At 34.8% G+C, this 21536-nt stretch overlaps 1 protein-coding gene across 2 annotated transcripts in view; it reads left to right on the top strand.

Annotated features, from left to right (window-relative positions):
* Window positions 1-21536, top strand: part of METTL25 (methyltransferase like 25) — a 126063-nt gene that overhangs the window by 50535 nt on the left and 53992 nt on the right. For both annotated transcript variants that reach the window (XR_009543338.1, XM_060165092.1), the window contains exons 6-7: window positions 14135-14229; window positions 17683-17712. Coding sequence is in view for 1 of the 2 variants with exons in the window: in XM_060165092.1 (XP_060021075.1) it covers window positions 14135-14229; window positions 17683-17712 (125 nt within the window). In the remaining variant the exon portion in view is untranslated. The remainder of the gene's footprint in view (window positions 1-14134; window positions 14230-17682; window positions 17713-21536) is intronic.

Raw genomic sequence — 21536 nt, 5'->3', positions numbered from 1 at the left:
TTAACCTTATTTAAAGGCTAAAATGAATATCAAGAAATTTTCATAGAATTGTGCTATAGCCTTTGATGCTTATTTTAAGCTATAACATTCTAAGGTGGGAAATAAGTTTCCAAACTTTTACAACTAAAATTCAAATGTTAGCTTTACTTGAGAGTGTGTCAGTCTCTACCTGGCAAGTCTTCAGATACCCTTGAAGAGTATTTGTAAGGAAGCCTAGGGAGTCTTAGTCGATCCTTGAAAAGGATAACAAGGAACAGAGACTGAACTTCAAAACAAAAGGGTTGGTAAATGATATATATTTGACTTAAAAAACAATTTTTTTGTGTGAGAAACTATAAGGTGCCTATCAACCTAAATTTTATTTTTATTTTTATAAAGCATTATAAAAATGACACAGATGCATGTCACACACACAAAATTAAATTTTAATGAAGTACTTTGTACTGTGAATAAACTAAAAGTATTAAGCATTTATTTATTTACCTTTTAACATAAGTAATGCATAGATGTATTATCATTAATAAAAAAATTCTGACAGTATACAAACATGTACAATAAAATGTTAAAGCCCTTTTTTGGCATCACTACCCACAGTGACACTGCCTTCTCATACTTCTTTCTATGCATGTATATATACAAATACATATATGTACAGATATTTAGGATTTAAGATAAATGTAATGATTCACTAATTCATTTACCTATTCTTCTAACAAATATTTATTGCGTGTCTACAATGTGCCAGGTACTTTCCTAGGAGCTAGAGAAATGGAAGGAAAAATGTTCCTGGTGTCATGTCCTGTCATTCGATCCTAGTGGGTAGAGACAGCAGAGTAATAAGCAAATAGATAGATAGATTTATATCTATCTATCTATCTATCTATATCCTAATATATCCTAATGTACCCCCTGCCCTGCCTTTCCCCTGTGGTAACCATACATTTGTTTTCTATGCTGTGAGTCAGTTTCTGTTTTGTAAATAAGTTCATTTGTATCATTTTTTTTTTAGATTCCACATATAAGTGATATCATATTATACTTGTCTTTCTCTGACTTACTTCACTTAGTATGATAATCTCTAGGTCCATTCATTTTGCTGCAAGTGGCATTTTTTTCATTCTTTTTTATGACTGAGTAATATTCCATTGTATATATATGTACCTCATCCTCTTTATCCATTCATCTGTCAGTGGATACTTAGGTTGCTTTTATGTCTTGGCTATTGTAAATGGTGCTGCTATGAACATTGGGGTGCATGTATCTTTTTGAATTAGAGTTTTCTCCAAATATATGCCCAAGGGTGGGATTGCTGGATCATATGGCAACTCTCTTTTTAGTTTTTTAAGGAACCTCCATACTGTTTTCCATAGTGGCTGCACCAATTTACATTGTCACCAGCAGTACAGGAGGGTTCCCTTTTCTCCACCCACTGTCCAGCATTTATTATTTGTAGAATTTTTGATGATGGCCATTCTGACTGGTGTGAGGTGATACCTCATTGTAATTTTGATTTGCATTTCTCTAATAATGAGATGTTGGGCATTTTTTCATGTGCCTATTTGCCATCTGTATGTCTTCTTTGAAGAAATGTTTATTTAGGTCTTCTGCCCATTTCTTGATTGGGTTGTTTGTTTTTTTGATATTGAGCTGTTTGAGCTGTTTATATATTTTGGAAGTTAATCTGTTGTCGGTTGCATTGTTTGAAAATATTTTCTCCCATTCCATAGGTTGTCTTTTCATTTTGTTTATGGTTTCCTTTGCTGTGCAAAAGCTTATAAGTTTGATTAGGTCCCATTTGTTTATTCTTGCTTTTATTTCTTTTGCCTTGGGAGACCTGAGAAAACATTGGTACAATTTATGTCAGAGAATGTTTTGCCTGTGTTCTCTTCTTGGAGTTTTATGATGTCATGTCTTATATTTAAGTCTTTAAGCCATTTTGAGTTTATTTTTATGTATGGTGTGAGGGAGTGTTCTAACTTCATTGATTTACATGTGACTGTCCAGCTTTCCCAACACCACTTAATAAAGAGACTGTCTTTTCTCCATTTATATTCTTGTCTCCTTTGTTGAAGATTAATTGACTGTAGCTGTGTGGGTTTATTTCTGGGCTCTCTATTCTGTTCCATTGATCCTATGTCTGTTTTTGTGCCAATACCGCACTGTTTTGATTCCTGTAGCTTTGTGGTATTGTCTGAAGTCTGGGAGCGTTATGCCTTCAGCTTTGTTCTTTGTCCTCAGGATTGCTTTGGCAATTCTGAGTCTTTTGTGGTTCCATATGAATTTTAGGATTATTTGTTCTAGTTCTGTGAAAAATGTCATGGATAATTTGATAGGGATCACATTAAATCTGTAGATTACTTTGGGTAGTGTGGCCATTTTAACAATATTAATTCTTCTAGTTCAAGAACATGGGATATCTTTTTATTTCTTTGAATCATTTTCAGTTACCTTTATCAATGTTTTATAGTTCTCAGCATGTAAGTCTTTCACCTCCTTGGTCAGGTTTATTCCTACTTTTTTTTTTGACACAATTTTAAAAGGGATTTTTTTTTTTTACTTTCTCTTTCTGATATTTCATTGTTAGAATAAGGAAATTCAACAGATTTCTGTACGTTAATCTTGTAACCTGCTACCTTGCTGAATTAGTTTATCTGTTCTAATAGTCTTTAGGGTTTTCTATATAGACTATTATATCATCTGCATATAATGACAGTTTTACCTCTTCCCTGCCAGTTTGGATACCTTTTATTTATTTTCTTGTCTGATTTCTGTGGCTAGGACTTCTAATACTATGTTGAATAGAAGTGGTAAGAGTGAGCATCCTTGTCTTGTTCCAGATTTTAGCAGGAAGACTTTCAGCTTTTCCCTGTTGAGTATTATGTTGGTGTGCATTTGTCATAAATGTCATAAAAGCTTTTATTATATTGAGATACATTTTCTCTATACCCACTTTGGTGAGAGTTTTTATTGTGAATGGATGCTGAATTTTATCAAATGCTTTTTCTGCATCTATTGAGGTGATCATGTGGTTTTTGTCTTTTCTTTTGTTGCTGTGGTGTATCACATTGATTGATTTGTGTATGGTGAACCATCCTTGTGACCCTAGGATGAATCCAAGTTGATCATGGTATATAATCCTTTTTATGTGTTGTTGCATTCAGTTTGCTAATATTTTGTTGAGGATTTTCACATCTGTGTTCATCAAAGATACTGGCCTGTAATTTTCTTTTTTGGTAGTATCTTTGTCTGGTTTTGGTATTAGAATAATGGCGTCTTCATAGAATGATTTTGAGAGTGTTCCCTCCTCTGCAGTCTTTTGGAAGAGTTTGAAAAGAATTGGTATAAGTTCTTCTTTGTACGTTTGGTAGAATTCCTCAATGAAACCATCTGGTCCTGGACTTTTGTTTGTAAAGTTTTTTCTTTATTACAGATTCTATTTCAAGTCTAGTGATAATTGTTCAAATTATCTGTTTCTTCTTGATTCAGTTTTCATGGGCCTTATATTTCTAGAAACTTGTCCACTACTTTTAGGTTGTCCAATTTATTGGCATATAATTGTTCATAGTATTCTCTTATGGTTTCTTTTTTGTATTTCTGTGGTATTGGTTTTTATTTCTCCTCTTTCATTTCCTTTTTTATTTGGTCCTCTCTCTTTTCTTCTTGGTGAGTGGCCAGAGGTTTGTCGATTTTGTTTATCCTTTCAAAATCCCAGCTCTTGGTTTTATTGATTTTTTTCTAATTTTTTTGAATCTCTATTTTATTTATTTCCTCTCTGATCTTTATTATTTCCTTCTTTATGCTGACTTTAGGTTTCATTTGTTTTTCTTTTTCTAATTCTTTTAGGTGGTAGGTTAGGTTGTTTATTTGAGATTTTTCTTGCTTTATGAGGAAGGCCTATGTTGCTATGAACTTCCCTCTTAGGACTGCTTTTGCTGCATCCCATGTGTTTCGTATGTTTGTGTTTTCATTGTCATTTGTCTCAAGGTATTTTTAAATTTCCTCTTTGATTTCATTGTTGACCCATTGGTTTTTTAGTAGCATGTTGCTTAGTCTCCATGTAATCATTTTCTTCTCATTTCTCTTTGTGTGGTTGATCTCTAGTTTCCTGTTGTTGTGGTCAGAAAAGATGCTTGAACTAATTTCTGTCCTCTTAAATTTGTTGAGGCTTTTTTTGTGAAGGGACACTGTTTTATATGAAGCAGTCAGGGAAGACCTTGTTGTTAACATAACATTTGAGCAGACATTTGAAGGATGAGAGAGGGACCAATGCAGTTATTCTGGAGAAATAGTGTTCCAGGCAGAGGGAACAGCAAGTAAAAAGCCCAAAGGGAGGAGCTTGCCTGCCTTTTTCAAGGAACACTGCAGACACCAGTATGGATGAAACAAAGTGTCAAGATCAGAAGCTGGGAGATCAGTTAGGAAGCTGATCTAGATGAGAGATGATGGTGGTTTAGATCAGAGAGGAGCAGTAGAAGAAATGGTTAAACTCTCAATATTATTTTTAAAGTATTGCTAGCAGAACTTATTGACAGATTCAATGGGCGTGTGAAGGAAAGAAGAAAGCCAAGTGTAATTCAAAGATTTTTGGCCTGAAACAATGGGAAAATGGAGTTGTCATTTAGTGAACTGGATACGACTGCTGAAAGAATAGAATTGAGGTAGAAATTGTTTAGTTTTGGACAGGTTGAGTTTGACCTTCCTTTTAAAAATTCAAGTGTGGAGGCTATATTATCAGTGGATAGATAATTCTGGGTTTCTGAGGACAAATCTGGGTTAAAGATAAATCCCTGAGTTATTAACATATAGATACTAAGTCTGAGTGAGATCACTTAGGGAGCAGAAATGTTGAAAAGAAGTACAGAGACTGAACCTAGGAATATTCCAAAGGGGTTTGGGAAGATAAGGAGGACCAGCAAGGTGACCTAATAAGGAAGAACAGTACAGTGTTGCTCTCTTACTTAGCAACGTATCTTGGAGCTCTCTCCATTGTTAACATATATAGATTTACTAAATTTGTTTAATACAGGACAAAGTATTCCTTGGAATGGATGTACCATATTCTATTTTGCTTCTGCTATGTTGATGGTATTTTTTTTCTAATTTTCTCCTCTAACTATAATTTTTATCTAGTTCCATAGTCTATCTGGATTATTTTTGTTTATTTGCAAAATGGTTTTATTTTTATATTTTTCTGAATGCTATTTAGTGAATAATCCATGCTTTCACACATTGATAGGAAATAACACCTTTCTCAGATAGTGCATTTTTAGGTTCTCTTCTTTTCCCTTAATTTGTTGGTTCCTGTGATAATACTATACTGTTAAAATTACTGTAGTTTATTTGAACCTTTGAAATCCAGTAGAGCAAGTTCCCCAAAGTTCTTATTTTTCAGAATTTTCTTAGCTAACCTCATTCATTTTTCTTTTATATGAGTTTTACTTATTTATTTACTTTAAAAAGAGTGACCATTTTACTTCATTGGTCTGTGTAAGACATACAGATGAAATCTTATATTTTTTAGAGACCAGATATAGGGTTACTGAGTGAGTTTCCCCAAAGAAGAGATTTCAGTCACGAAGGGCTCGCTAACTGCAGCTCATTTATTGTCTGGGCTCAGCAATGGAAGCCAGGATATTCAGTGCACGTATGGTGAACAATGCCAGATAGAAAAGTCGAACAATAAGGCTTTTGTTTCGTATTTTGCTAGAGTTCTTTCTAATATTTCTAGTGTAGATGCGAAAGGGGTAGACCATCTTTTAGAGGAGATAGTTAATATTTAAAAATCTTATTTAATATTAACAATTAGGAAGCATTTTAAAATTTGATGATGAAATATTTTATTTATCCAGAGATCTTGGCAAGAGGAAAATTGAAATGTTCATCACATCAACAATTTAATAAGGCTTAGGTAGAAAAGTTTACTTGAGTCTTCATTTGGGATTAAAGTATATGTGGTTTACAGTGCAAATTCATAGAAAAGTTGCAAAATGTTTTATGCTTAAAAAGAGTGATTTTTAAATTATCTCATTTTCTTTATAATGTATAGATCAAAATAAACATTGCTGACCAGATTTAAAGTAAAAGCTGATTTTTTTTTTTTTTTTTTTTTTTTTGCGGTACGCGGGCCTCCCACTGCCGTGGCCTCTCTGGTTGCGGAGCACAGGCTCCGGACGCGCAGGCCCAGTGGCCATGGTTCACGGGCCCAGCCACTCCGCGGCATGTGGGATCTTCCCGGACCGGGGCACGAACCCGTGTCCCCTGCATCGGCAGGCGGACTCTCAACCACTGCGCCACCAGGGAAGCCCTAAAAGCTGATTTTGATAATTTGTGTGTCAAATGAGTTTTAGAGTCAGATTGTTAAAGTCCATTAAAAAAGAAAAAAAGCCTGTTGGGATTTTTATTGACATGCATTGAACTTAAAGATCATTATGGGAATAAATTATGTCTTTGATATTTTTTTCTCTTTGTAACATAAATTATCTTTTCATTTATTTGGTTGTTGTTTCAGATATTTGTGTTAATCTTGCCCAGTTTTAGTTTGGTTTATTCCTAAGGATTTTGTTGGGTTTTTTTCTTCATATAAGAAATATTTATTGGATGCCTGACACATGCTAGTCACTATTCTAGGGACCAGGGGTACAAGATTGATCAAAACCAAGTCCCTGCCCTCATTAAGTTTATACTCTGATAGAAGGCATCAGGGAATAGAAAAACAAATAAATAGATACATAATGTCAGGTTATAAACAGGAGAAAAACTAAACAGGGAGAGGAGGGTCAGATATGTGAAGAGTAAAGCAAAATCTCTCAAAAATCACTTTATAGGGCTTCCCTGGTGACGCAGTGGTTGAGAGTCCGCCTGCCGATGCAGGGGACATGGGTTCGTGCCCCGGTCTGGGAAGATACCACATGCCGTGGAGCAGCTGGACCCGTGAGCCATGGCCGCTGAGCCTGCGCGTCCGGAGCCTGTGCTCCGCAACGGGAGAGGCCACAGCAGTGAGAGGCCCGCGTACCGCAAAAAAAAAAAAAAAAAAAAATCACTTTATATATTTTTCCCTATCTTTTTTTCCTATCTTTCAATAATAGTCATTGTGGTTTTAAATAAGATAGTCTAAAACCCTCTATATACAAAGGTATAATGTAAGTTGAGATTATTAATTTAGGTGACAAAAATTTGTCTCTAACAGCATAATACCTGTTTATTTTTCCTAGATAAAATTATATGTCAGATTTCATTTAGGTCTAAAGAAAATTTAAAAGTGTGTATTTTCAAAGTAGAGTGAGGACATGTAGATAATCTTGTTTCATCTGTGTAATTCTGTTGATTCAGTTCAACAAAGTTCTGTAGTAGGCAGCAGAGGATGTATGATAAGTGAGATACTCTCTTTCCCCTTAGGGAGCTCATGATGTAGTGAGGAATTCACAAGCAATTACGTAGAACTTTCTTGCTTGTCTGAGAGTGATATATTCGTGACCTATAGATTTTAATCAACTACAGATATGAATTATTGAAAAGATGAATGAAAGAAGTAATGAGTGATGGATGTATAAACCAAATGCTATTAAGACTAGAAGAGAGAGTAATTTTTCATAACTAAGGGATGAAGGAAAGCTTTCTAAAAAAGGTGACATTTGGTCTTCATTTAGAAAGATGAACAAAGAAATTAGGGCCAGATTATGAGAGCCATGAATGCTATACTGAGGTCTCAGAATATTATTCAGTGGAAAGCAAAGTATACTTTGTTCCATAAAAATATTTTTGAGTGTTTAATGCAAAAGAGTTGCATACATTCATTTACATTTCTGAAAAGTAGTAATTTTTCGCATAATAGAAGATAGACTGGCATGGAGCTAGATCAGGACAGGGAGACTGGTTAGGGGGTAGTTATAAGAGTCTAAAGCAAGGATATTTTAGATAAGAACAGTAGGAGGAGACAACAATTTACCAGGCCTTTTCAGAGATAAAACCAACTAACATGGTAACCAATGGTAGGGAAATGTGGTAGGGTCAGGGTAAGGGTGGTGGTGAAGGCTAAAGATGATGGCAGGGTTTTAGGTTGGTTGACTATATAATGATACATCATTATGGGGGAAGATCAGATTTGTGGACTTAGGAAATGAGTTTATTTTTGCATATTTTTCATTTTAGAAATGTTCAGCAAATAGTTTAAAATTCTTACGTCAAAATCCAGAAAGAAGTTCAGACTGAAATAATGTGGGAATTAAATTTAAAGGAGTAGATGTAATTGCCCAGAAACTGGAGTGAGGTATCTACAAGCCAAGGATTGCCAGCAACCACCAGAAGCTAAGAAGAGGCAAGCAGAGATTCTTTCCTAGAGCATTTGGAGCGAGCATGATCCAACTGATACCTTGATTTCAGACCTCTAGCCTCCAGAACCGTGAGAGAATACATTTCTGTTGTTTTCAGCTACCCAATGTGTGGCCATTTGTTATGGCAGCCCTCTGAATGTATTATAGGGATCATGAGTACGTATTGAGATATGGACAGGATTGTCTAGGGAAAGAGTATAGATAGGGCAAGAGTTCAGACTAATTTTAGGCAATTTAGATAGACTTAACTATGCCCAAATTTTACTTTAAAAAGCAGTAAGACCAGGCAAATGTGATACTCGGTTACCATACAAAATTTTTAGTACCCATTACACTCTACCTAGCCGCTTCATACTTTTGTTTACCAGATGAAGGCATGTGAGTTTATGAGCCTTTATTCAAAGAAGTATAAAAGGGGCTTGGGGAATGAGAGGATTAAGCCTTAAGAACATTTAATAGACAGAAAATAATGAGCTATCAAGGGGCTATGAAGAGCATTAGGCCACAAATAAGAGAGAATGATACCATGGAAGCCAGATGAAGAGAATGTTTTAAGGAGGGAGTATCAGAAGCTCTCGAAAATCTACAGTAAGAAAAATACCCATTGGGTTTGGTCTCAGATGCTGGTGATGATGGAAACAAGAGCTGTTTGAGTGGCCTATGTAGATCTTTTCAGAAAGATAGTTACTCTAATATAGAGGAAGGACAAGAAGGCAAAAAAAGGGAAAAGGAATTTTTTAGCAGGTATTACATTTACCCAGTCAAGAGCTAATGAAGATTGAAAACGAAAAGGAGATATAATTAAGAGGATGCATATATAAGAACTTGGAGATTAAAGGAGAGAAGAATAAAAGGTTGTTCTAAAATTCAAACTTGTTTAATTAAGTGGATAATATTATTAACACAAGAAGGAAGAACTAGTAGAACATCTACATTTACAAGAGTAATGCATTTCTAAAGCTAGCAAAGACTAAGAAACTGGGCATATATGCAGAGAAAACCATAATTCAAAAAGACACATGCACCCCAATGTTCATTGCAGCAGTATTTACAGTAGCCACGTTATGGAAGCAATTTAAATGCACATCGACAGACAAATGGATAAAGAAGATGTGGTACATATGTGCAATGGAATATTACTCAGCCATAAAAAGGAATGAAATTGGGTCATTTGTAGAGACATGAGTGGATCTAGAGACTGTCATACAGAGTGAAGTAAGTCAAAGAGAAAAACAAATATCATATATTAACGCATATATGTGGAATCTAGAAAAATGGTACAGATGAACCCATTTTCAAGGCAGAAATAGAGACATAGATGTAGAGAATAAACGAATGGACATCAAGTGGGGAATGCCGGGCAGGAGGGTGGTAGGATGAATTGGGAGATTGGGATGACATATATACACTAATATGTATAAAATAGATAACCAATAAAAACAAGTCATATCTCATGTAAAAAAAAAAAGACTAAGAAATGAAATAGAAGCAAAAACCAAGAGGCTTCATTTACTCCAAAATTATCATTTAAAGATAGCATGAAAGTGCTCGTAAAGGAAAGCAACTTGATTCACTGATAAGGAAGTTTAATGCCCAGTTTAACTAGATTTGAATATTAGTATATGAACACAGTTAAATAGGAGACCGAGACTTAACAATAGAAGTGGTGAACACAGTGACTTTGATTCAGGACGTAGAAGGGAGCCTCATTCTTCACTGCAGTCAGAATGAAGCTGGTGAAATAGATTCTAAAGATTATATTGAATCAGTATATGAAAGGCTTTGTTTGAGGGTGTCTCTCTGTATCAGTTTTTTGCACTTGTTCTCTTACAAATTGAACAGCTGTGAGGCTACTGTGACCTCAGTCAAAGAGGAAACTGTGACGCAGACTCAGAAAACTTCAAGGTGATTACACAATCATTGGGTGTCCAGAGGAGTGAGTCTTTAATGTGGTTTCACATAGCCCTGAGCCAAGGCTCGCAATTGCTGTAAACTGCCCTAGGACCTTAAAGTTCATGGGTGTTTTGGATAGAGATTTGGGGAGCCATGTGCATGGAGTAAGACTGCCCTTCAGCTGTCCTTCACACTGTTATGTAGGGTTGAAGGGAGAACTTTCTTACACACAGGTTAAGGGCACCCTTCTGTAGGCCTTCACTGTGGTGGCAAAGAGAAGTTTTATGAGCCCTAAGGAAGACAGTAACCCTCCTCCCTACCTCGTCACCTTCATCAGCACAAGTTAGGGAACATGCTTGCTATCTTTCAGCCTCCATTTCTCCAGTGACAGCCCTGTGTGCTCAGTGTGTGACTGCTCCCCTGCTGGCTTCCATGCTATATCATCTGAAATCAAGAGGAATGCCAGGAGTCCTGTGTATCCGTGTCTGCATCTTCCCTTTATCAACTGTCAAGGCCAGAACTCTGTATTCCCCTGAAAAATTCCTTCCTCCGCCCCTACCACAACACTCACAGCTTCACCACTATCTCTCTAGGGATGGTAAAGACCAAATCCCATCGTGCCTTTGATCCCCATTCATGTCAGCCCTCACCAGAAACCCTGGCCTCACGATTCATTCCTGATTTCTGGGATTCTCATCAAATGTATCTCTATATGTCCTTTGTTCTGACTAGTCTTCTACCTCTCCTCAATTCCAAAATTTTCTGGAATTTGGTCATTCATTACTAAAAGTGTCTTTATCTGCAGCCTATTCTCTGAAAATTCCTTTACTGTCTAATCAAAACTTAGCTCTTTGCTGAGGAAGCATACTTCCCATCCTCATCGAGCAGTGCATTTTTCTGTCTCAGTTCCCTTGTATGAGGTAATTAGCCTCTCGATTGCTACTTCACAACTGTATGCATCATCTAATGCTGTTTCAGAAATCACCACAAAACTGAATGGCTTAGAGACAGAATAAATTTTATTATCTCTTACAGTTTCTATAGGTCAACAATTTGAGAGTAACTTTGACATGGATTTCTTAGATTTTTTTTTTCCTGGAAATAATATACCCCTTCCATTGTAATATATTTTCCAGAAATACTCTTCCCATTTCAATCTAATGATAAGTTATAATTTTTCTCAGTCAGTTTTTTTAGATTATTATTGGCAGAGGAAATTTCTACCTGTTTTCAGACAAGTAGACCTGCTTTTTTCCTGGCAACATAAGGTGAATTGCAGAGCAATGATGGCGCACTAATTATACTTTTCATTACAAATGCATTGCTTGTTTCTTAAGTGGGATTCTTTTCATGTTCTGTAGTAAGTTGACTTTCATTTCTTCTTTTCCCCTAGTAGAAATTTATTTTGTAGGTATTTGGTTGGGATATTATAAGTTGAGAAATTGCTGGCTAATCATTTTAAATGGTAAAATGTTCTGGTATTATGTTTTTGGAGATTAACTGTATCCTGTTGGAAGCACTTTGTTTGTTTGTTTTTCATTGTCTTCCCCTAATATTTACATGGCTTGCTTCCTCCTTTAAATCTCTGCTCAAATATCACATCCTCAAAGAAGACTTCTGTATTAATTAGGGCAGAAGTATTCAACTAGTGTGCTGTGGATGCTATATGGGAGTTCCCGGGATACTGCTTCCTTCATCCCATAGGTTTTGCCTCAACACAGTTATCTGTTTATTCCACTGTGATGTACAAAATTTGCCATATTCCCAGAGGGCTGAGCTACAAAAAAAGTTTGGGAAGCATTAAGATAAAGATTTAGGTGCAAAATGGGTTCAAACCCAAAGTAACAGTGACTTCAACAAGACAGATGGATATTTCTGTTTCAGTCCAGAGGTAGACAGAGTTAGTAAGGGAGCTCTGCACCAAAAAGCCTTCCAAGAACCCAGAGTCCTTCTATTTTGTTGCTCCACCATCTGCTTGCCAACATGAACACATTCGAGGGATGAAGTAGAGTGGAAAGTGTGGGGGAAAGATCATGCCCCCCCCCACTCCTCTTTGAGCATTTGCACACATCATTTCTGCCCTCATCCAGTTAGCCAAAACTTACCCTCTAGCTATCCTAGTGACTGCATGGGAGTCTGGGAATTGCAGTCTTTAACCCGAGCAGCTGAATAGCCAGGTAAAAATTGAGTGCTGTTATTACGAGGAAGAAGGAGAGAGCAGATGGGGGAAGGGAAAGAACTAGCTGTTGTATTGGTTAGCACTTTTCCTAACACTCTCAATAAAAGACCACAACCCCATTTCTCTAGCCCCTTACCCTTTACAGTAAAGTTTAGATATTTCTTTCTTCAGTTGTAAGAAAAAAATTGAAGTACTTAGAGTAACCCTTTGATTTAGCAATAATCATGTTTCAGTTAAATCATAAAGCCTTCAGTAAAACTCAAACTGCTGTTTCAAGGCATCTTGGAAATTGACAGAGAAGTAGTCCAGGGTCCCTAGTTACTGGATGGGCTTCAAGGGCTCCATGATTCCTGGGCAGTTGTAAAGTGAAATTGTTTATATAGCCTGGTGGTTAAGAGCATGGCCCCTGGTGTCAGACTGCCTGGGTTTAAATTCCAACTCTGCCATGTGCTAGATTTGCAACTTAGGCAGTTTTCTTAACCTCCCTGTGCTCACTTTCTCTATCTGAAACATGAGAATAATAGTATACCTATTTCACAGAATTGCTGTGGGGACTAGTTAATACATTTAACGCTCTTAGCATTTAAAGCTAGTTATTACATTTAAAGCACTTACAATAGTGCCTAACAATATTAAGTGCTGTATAAATACTAGCATTATTATTATTTATATTCCTAGGGCAGGGTCAGTATCTTCCATCTGAGTATTAATAACGTCTATTGTAAATCTTACTTTAATACCTGAAAGAAATCACTATCACAGGCTTATGATCTGCATGAAATTTAAATTTTCTCTATTTTAATAAAAAATCATTTGACCTTTCATAACACAGAAGTTTATTTAGTGGAATCTACCTCAACAGTATTTTCTTTTAAAGCATTTTCTTGTTTTCTAGTTCCTGTTTTACTTAACCTAATAGAAAATTTATATTCATCTCAGTTTTCTTTTAATTGCCACAGTTTTGATAGGCTTAAGCTTTTCTAGACTTTAATTTAAAATAGAAATTTTTTTTTTCCTTTTGAGAAACCCTGTGCAGTTAATAGTTGTACATAAGGGGCTTACACATCTGCAAGTTGCACGTGTAACTCTGTTAGTGAGTTGGGCAGCAGATACCTGTGATTAAGCAGAAAATGTTGATTTTTTTGTTGTTACTCGAACCATAAATGCAGTTGAGCCAAACTGAATCAGAGTTGAAAATCTTACAGCCTGTCAAGGGAGTGAAAAAACAAGAGCCTATACAGCTGTTCATTTTCTGGAAAGTGAACATCGTGGCTGGAAAAAAAATTGGTGCTTCAACATTGTTAGGAATGAATTAATATTGTTCTATAATAAATTGCCAAATGTCACATTTAATAAACCATTTTATTAGAAAGTCGGGTCAGCAGTAAATGCCCAGTATCTCATTACTTATCTTCTGTAGTTACACTGAACATGCAAAGTATTTCCATTTTAAATTGCTTTTGCTAAATATTTGAGAAATAATTTTGGCAAATTGGTTGGTATCAGACCTGGAGCTTAAATACAAAACAGCTGTTGTTGAGAAAATACCATTTTCATAACATTAATATGCTTTTAATTAACATACTGGAATGAACTGTTAAACATTACCACTTACATGTTTAACTACTGTTTGACTTTCAAATGACTGATTTGCTTTCTCAATAGATTATTTACTTTAACTAAAAGAGGAAGAATTTTATTTAAATAATCCGTATTTTTATTCCGTCTGCAGAATGTACCCAAGAAAAGTGGGGATTTCCAATGTGCCACTATTTAAAGGAAGAGAGATGGTGCTGTGGCCGGAATGCCAGAATGTCAGCATGTTTGGTATGACTGTTTTTTTTCCTGGACTTAGAGTTTTATCCAGATGTTGCAGAATTATATTTATTTACTTTTGGCTTCATTAAATGCCAAATTTTGCAGAGTGTCATAATTAATGTTTTTGTGCATTGCAAATTATGAGGAAGAAAATGACTTACCTTTCCAACATTACTCTGCATGCAGTGTGATAACAATTTATAATTATACTATAATTCTACATTATAGTACTTAATTTCTTAATATAATTACTTTAATTATCATATAAAATGTACCAACAACCAAGTCTTAAACACAGAATTACTGTAGTGCTTTATCCACAGCTCTGTGGTATGTTTGTGTTTGTTTGTAGCAGATCATTTGGCCTCCTAATTTTTTATAAAATGGGAAAAATATTATTAAGCTACCTGGGATATGAAGTAACTATCTAGTTAAGTGAAATCTTTATTTAGCTCGTGTCCTTAGACCTAGAACACTTTAGCCACAGTCTTCTCTGTTTGTGGTGTTATGTTGGTTTAAAAAGGAACAGATGCCAGTTAAATGGTATAAGTGGACTTTGTCATCATAAATTTAAAATATAGCTTTTAAAATAATGTGTTTAATGCCCAATCCCAAGATAAATTAACTATTTTGTAGTCATTATCTCAATATTTTTTATATTGCCAGTAACACAGCAATATAAAAAAGTGTTCTAGTGTTCTGGGTCACATATCTGAGAATTAACTTCGAAATCTTATTTATGCTCAAATAATGATTTCCTTTTGTGAGTCCTCTTAAAATACTTTTCTGGGAATTTGGCTTTCTTTCATTATATTTGTAAATGATACTCATTTAGGGTCTTGTTAGAATGGGAGGTCATTCTTGGAATGACTTGGTTCCCAGAATGCTGGCAGCTTATACCCTCTAGGCAAGAAACTGAAATAGTCTTTTATAGGGAATCTGATTAGCCTAAGAGGAAAGACTAAAGGTATTGGCATTAGGGATTTCACAATGAAATAGGACCTTTGTGGTGAGATCCACAATTAAAAGTCCTCACTCATAAGCACAGTGCTTCTAATCAAGTTTATGATTACCACATTTTAATTATCAAAAAGCCAAGAATCACTAGTTGTCTAAGAAAGTCTAACATGAAAGAAAAGAGATCAGATAAACAAATAGAAGAGTAGCAACTTGGAGGAAATGGATACTATCCAAAGTAAAATAAAATAACTATTAGTATCCCTTAGAAAATAAAATGATATAATATATCCACAAAATAAAAATGTTTGCTATAAAAATAAACATTCAACAAACCAACAAGAAGAGTTTTTGAAAAATAAATTCCAGAATGTAAAATTTGTCAACCGTGCCACACTTAAGAACTTTGCCTGACCAATGTCAGCTTCTCATGGAATGCCCCTCTCCTAAACTCTATCCCTGTCTTTGCTCACCTTGACTTCTTTTTTTGATGCTAATCTAGGAAAGTCTAAGGAACATATTTCTTTTGGTGCATCTTGTTTTATTGCCTTTTGCTCCATAACTGACCTTTTCTACAAATATTCAAAACTTAAGGGGTTGAGAGAGAGACACACAGAGAGAGAGAGAGAGAGAGAGAAGTATACCTTTCTGGTGACACTTTCAGATAAATTGTTAAGGGTACTAACCAGAGGGGAACATTTAATTACATTAGTGCAATCTTGTCAGCATACTTTTAGCCTGATAAAACTGTAAAATATTTTAGATTAGTATGAAACGAACACTTGGTATATTTATTGGCCAAGAAAAATTATTAATGTTTGTAAGAAACTGCTTATCACCTACCTGATTATCTTTTATTATGTAATCAGAATTTATCATTGGTATTTCTAAAACAAACACATCAGCAACACATACCAAAAGTAGTCCTGAGTTATATGAGATTTTTATTGATGCCAAATCATTTATTATTAAAAACTTTTGTATCTTTATTATTGATAGTTCGGCCTTTTAGCAAAGCAAGTAACACAAAAATTTAATCTGAAATGAACACAACCAGTACTGTAAATGAAAACTCAGTGTTTTCTTCAATAACATACTTGTTCTGGGCCTGTTGCTACTTAATTTAATACAAAAATTATATAGTAACTATCTTCTGTATTCATAGCACTCTGGTTCTTGATGTTCATGAAGGTATCCTTGAAGTCAATGGAAAAATTACATTTTTTTTTCTTCAAAAAATTTCTTTAAAGCAAGCTTTTATACCATGAACTCATTTTCCCACTAACTCTTCATGGTGTGAGGGCATGAGAAGTAAACCGGGGTTCAGAAAACAAGTTTTTAGTTCCTATTCACCTGCTAACTAGCTGTGCAGCTTGTGTCAAGACCCTGCCATTGTCAGCGACCTCGTGCATCTGAGAAAATTGCACTTGGGATAATCTGCACATTTTCTTCCAGTTTTAAAAGTACACGATTCAGCTGTATCTAAAAAGTATTATTTATAAAGACATAGCCATCTGAAGCAAATATGAGTACTTTAAATGTGAGTAGGAAGTATATGCACTGTTACATTTTACTGTTTTTCTTTATGTTTGAAATATTTTCTAAGGAAAACTTTAAAAATAAAATTTTAGCTAAAATGTTATATCTAATTTAGTTATAAAACAACGTAAGTGTAGAAATGCATGTCTAAAAAATTGAAAGTTTCAGAAGGCCCTATTCCATTTTTAAATCATAACAAATCCTTTCATGTATGTTAGATTATGAGTATTTATGAGAAATACTGGGAAAATTTTATAAAATATTGGGAAAACTTTATAAAATTTTATAAATATTGGGAAAATTTTATAATTTTTTTTTATAAAAGTGTTTTGAATTTTAAATAAATATCAGTGTAAAAGCAGCTACCTATAAAATTGCAAAAATATGTATTACTTTCTCTTACGGTGACTTGATCATATGTGAATTTGATTTGAATTTGACCATGCAGACCAAAAATATATGTACTTTTCTAAACTAAGATTTCAACTATAATCAGTTCAATATAATCTTGTTTAATAAAAGATGAAATTATACGTTTATAAAAAATTGGAAGAAAATAAGTTAAAAAGTAGTACGTATATAAATATGTTTATGTATGTCTATAAATAATAATAGTTTTGGATTTATTTGATTGTTTTAGCTGCAATAAAAGTGAGCCAAGAATATGTCATTTTCTTTCTTTCCTGTTTTCTAATTCCTTCTAAAATTCAAGGAGTGTATACAGTTGGGGTGTGTATGTGTTTGTGTGCATGACACACATCCATATATCAGCCCTAAATTATACAAGTGTACCAGTTAACATTCCTTAATGTTATTAACACTTTTAAGTGTATAAACTTATATGTTATCATTTAATTAATCTTTTTAAATGTCACTTTTACAAGCCCTTATACAGTGTGTTTATAAGTCTTATAAGACAAGACTAAATATATCAGCTGTCTTTGTCTTATTTTTTTCTCCTTAAAGGCACTGGAGCGCGTTGCAGTCGGCCAAGGGGTAAGTGAGCGTTTTTACTCTAATCCAACTGATGAATGTGATAGTTTTTCTCAAAGTACTCTTCATACTTGACCTGCTGATGAACCTAAAACCTGATGGATTTTTATAAGTATCACCTGTTCTTGTCACCTATTCATATTCAAACTTATACATGTTCTGTAAGTTTACTTTAAAAGAGAATTTACTTTAAAAGAGAATTCTCAGGAAAAGTAAATTGAACTTTTAGGAAAACTTCCACATTATACTCTTGTACTAATGTCTCATTTATTCAGACTATATTAAACAGTCTATAAATATTTCTAAAGAATGTTATTACTGACTGTCAGGCTTTTATGGGCTTAGTTCAAGCAAAGATAAACAAGGTATAGCATTCAATTTATTTTTTAACTATAGTCCAAACCACACATTTTAGTTGGTTGTTTTTTAACTTTCTTCTTTATTGACTTCATTAGTCATTAGTTGCAAAAACCAAATGGGTTTTTACATATAAACAGATGTTAAGTGTATCCTTCACATATTCATGTAATTGCCTTTTCCTCTACCTTAAGATTTATGAAACATATTAGGAATTTTAAAGTATTTTTTTAAGAGTTCCTTTTAAATTTTTCACAAAAGTTTTCTTATTGCCCTAAATTTTAGAAATTTCTCTTTTACTTATTTTCAGGGAGGATTAATATGTCAATTTGAATTTTTAAAAATAATAGTAGCATAATAGTAGCAACAAGTATCATTTACTGAGTGCTTTCTCTGGGCCAGACACAATGCTAAAAATTTTGTGTGGTTTTTTTTTTTACTCATTATACCTATCTGAAAATTGATAAAAACTGATTTTTTAAAGGCATTTGAGCATATTGTTTAAGTGTGTAAGCTTTAGTCTCAGACTGCTGGTTTGCATCAGCAGTCTGCTGGTCTTCATCAGTTACTGGCTTAGTGATCAGAGACACATCATGATTTAATTTATCTGTAAATTAAATTTAATAGCTTAATTTATAGCTATTTTTATTTATCCATAGCTTAGTTTAATTTATCTGTAAAATAAAATAGCTTAATTTATCTGTAAAATAAAATAATAATAATAAAAAAATAAGAGTAGCAATAATACCTTCCTCATAGAGTTTTTGTTAGGATTAAATGAGTGAAAGATGTAAAATGCTTAAAACCATGTCTATCACATAGTAAGTGTTCAATAAATATCAACTGTTGTTACTGTTACAGGTGGTTAATAATTATGATCATGAAAAGAATACGTAAGTTTAACACAGAGCTTACCAAAGTACTGTTCAAAGTTTTCTTCATCAATTTCTTCATCAATTCTTCATCAATTCTTCATCAATTAAAGTGCTGCATACATGGCCTGTGAGATCGGGACTATTATCCCATGATACACATGAGGAAACTGTTAAGTAGTGAACACTGAGATTTGAGTCTCTTGACTCTGGAGCCCTAGCTCTTAACTACAGTACAGATCAAAATAGTGGTTCCTTTGGGGTCTGGAAGAGGAAAGAGCCTTAATCATAATAGTGCCCCAATGCACTTGTGCTCTGTTTTTCAATTTCCCAAGGGCTTGTTCATGTTTACAGTCAAGCTTATGAGTTGGGTATTCCCCAGACTTACATGAGAACATGATATACAGCAGAAGTTTAGTAGTGCATTCTAGCTCAGTTAATTGCAGTGTTCTTTTAGCTTAGTGCCCTTTCCACTAGACCTGTAAAATGCATGTCTAATATATATACACACACAGACACACAGACACACACACACACATATATATATATATATATATATACACACACTTTAAGGGTGTACTCTTTCTGCTCCCTCCCATTTTAAAATGCATTAAACTGTTAAGTTGATTTATCACTTGTGAAGGAAAGAAAGTAAACTCTGAGCCACATCTAGCTTATTCCTGGAGTAGTCAGGCACAGGCTGCTTGGGAGATGTTGACTTCCTTCCCACTTACCCCCATCTGTATTTATCAGGATGGATAGTCCTAGTTATTCCAGGAATGCACATTCGAAGGCACTTCATAACTCTCCTTTCTCTTAAGAAACAGCTGTAAAGCTCTTATTTACTCAGGGTAACTTGGGAAATGATGATTTTATTCTATCCTGTTTGTGTTCCTCTGTGCATTCCATTTTTGTATGTTCTCTTGCTTAAAATACATTTCTTGGTCTTTTTTGGTGGCCTTTCTACAATCAGTTTTTTGTTTTTTTGTTTTTTGTTTTTTGCGGTACACGGGCCTCTCACCGTTGTGGCCTCTCCCGTTGCAGAGCACAGGCTCCGGACGCGCAGGCTCAGCGGCCATGGCTCACAGGCCCAGCCGCTCCGCGGCATGTGGGATCTTCCTGGACCGGGGCATGAACCCGTGTCCCCTGCATCGGCAGGCGGACTCTCAACCACTGCGCCACCAGGGAAGCCCTACAATCAGTTTATAATAACAATATAAATATACATTTATTTCTAAATTATTTGGATACCATTTTACATAATTTTTCTAAAAGGCATGGGAAAGGAGAGCTTTATTTTTAAGAGTTTCTTTGCTTTCCTAAATGAAAGTATATGATAAAAAAATGAATGACACCCTATCCCTGCCAAAGTGTCAGAGAGGCAAAATAGCATCATGACTTGGTACTACTGGGACATCAGAGCTAGGCTTCTTCAGTTCAAATAACAGCTTGACTATTTTTAGGAGTTTCATATAAAATTTACATAAAAATGAAATTCCTCACAGGGAGATCAGCTCAGTGCTTTGTGATGGGGGTGGGATAGGGAGGGTGGGAGGGAGGAAGACGCAAGAGGGAAGAGATATGGGGACATATGTATATGTATAACTGATTCACTTTGTTATAAAGCAGAAACTAAGACACCATTGTAAAGCAATTATATTCCAATAAAGATATTAAAAATAAATAAAAATCCTACCTATTATAGCTAATCAACTAAAAAGTTAAGAACTTTGTCAGTCATTTATAATACTAATATTTCACTTCATGTAATAGTTTATTTCCCAAAATGCCTTGAATTTCAGTAGAACAGTATAAGAGTAGGTGTTAATATATGAAAAGGGATTTCAGCATTTTTGTGAGAGAACTGAAAGGATTTGGGGAAAGTGGGGAGCAGATGATAGAGATTTGGGGTACTGAAGAAAAAAATTACTCAAGATGAAAAAACATCAAATGGAAAATATATCTAGAGAGAGGAAATTCTTAATGAAATGTTTGGAGAAATCTTCAAGAAAGGAAAGTTTAGAAATCACATTTTGTCTCAAGAAGTTGTATTTGGAAAGAGATTTTTCATAAGGAGTGTGCCTTTTGAAGGTTATAAAGTTCAGTGTGAGCACTCAAGTATGTATTTGTGTCTGCTTTCATTGAGTTATTTTAGGAGTTGAGTTGGGGACTGTGGTATCCCTAACACCGTTTCCTACTGTAATCACCCTCCTCACTGTTGTGAACATCCAGAGAGGATATAACTTGTGTTGTTCAAAGTGCTCTGTCAAGACCCTACAAGTCAGACATTCTCCAGTGACTTAAGAAGGCAATGCCGTTGGGTGAAGACCCAGGAAATAATTGTTGACCCTCGACTCCCAACTTGTGGTTTTTTGTAGTCTCAGCACCTGGGGCCCATAGTGTAGGAACTTGATGTTAGATGGGGGAAAGGGACAGTAGAGTAGGTTTTCTGCCTGAGCACACAGGCAAAGTTTTATTTTCTGTTAAACTCCACCTGAATCCAGATGTGTTCTCATTGAAAACAAATGGAGATAACAATTTGGGGCTCAGAAGGAGAATAGAAGTTACAAAAGGATAACTCAGTGAAGTACACATTCC

Source organism: Lagenorhynchus albirostris, chromosome 11 (genome assembly GCF_949774975.1).
Source record: "Lagenorhynchus albirostris chromosome 11, mLagAlb1.1, whole genome shotgun sequence".
NCBI classification, from domain to species: Eukaryota; Metazoa; Chordata; class Mammalia; order Artiodactyla; family Delphinidae; genus Lagenorhynchus; species Lagenorhynchus albirostris.
This window is presented reverse-complemented; position numbering and strand designations above follow the sequence as displayed.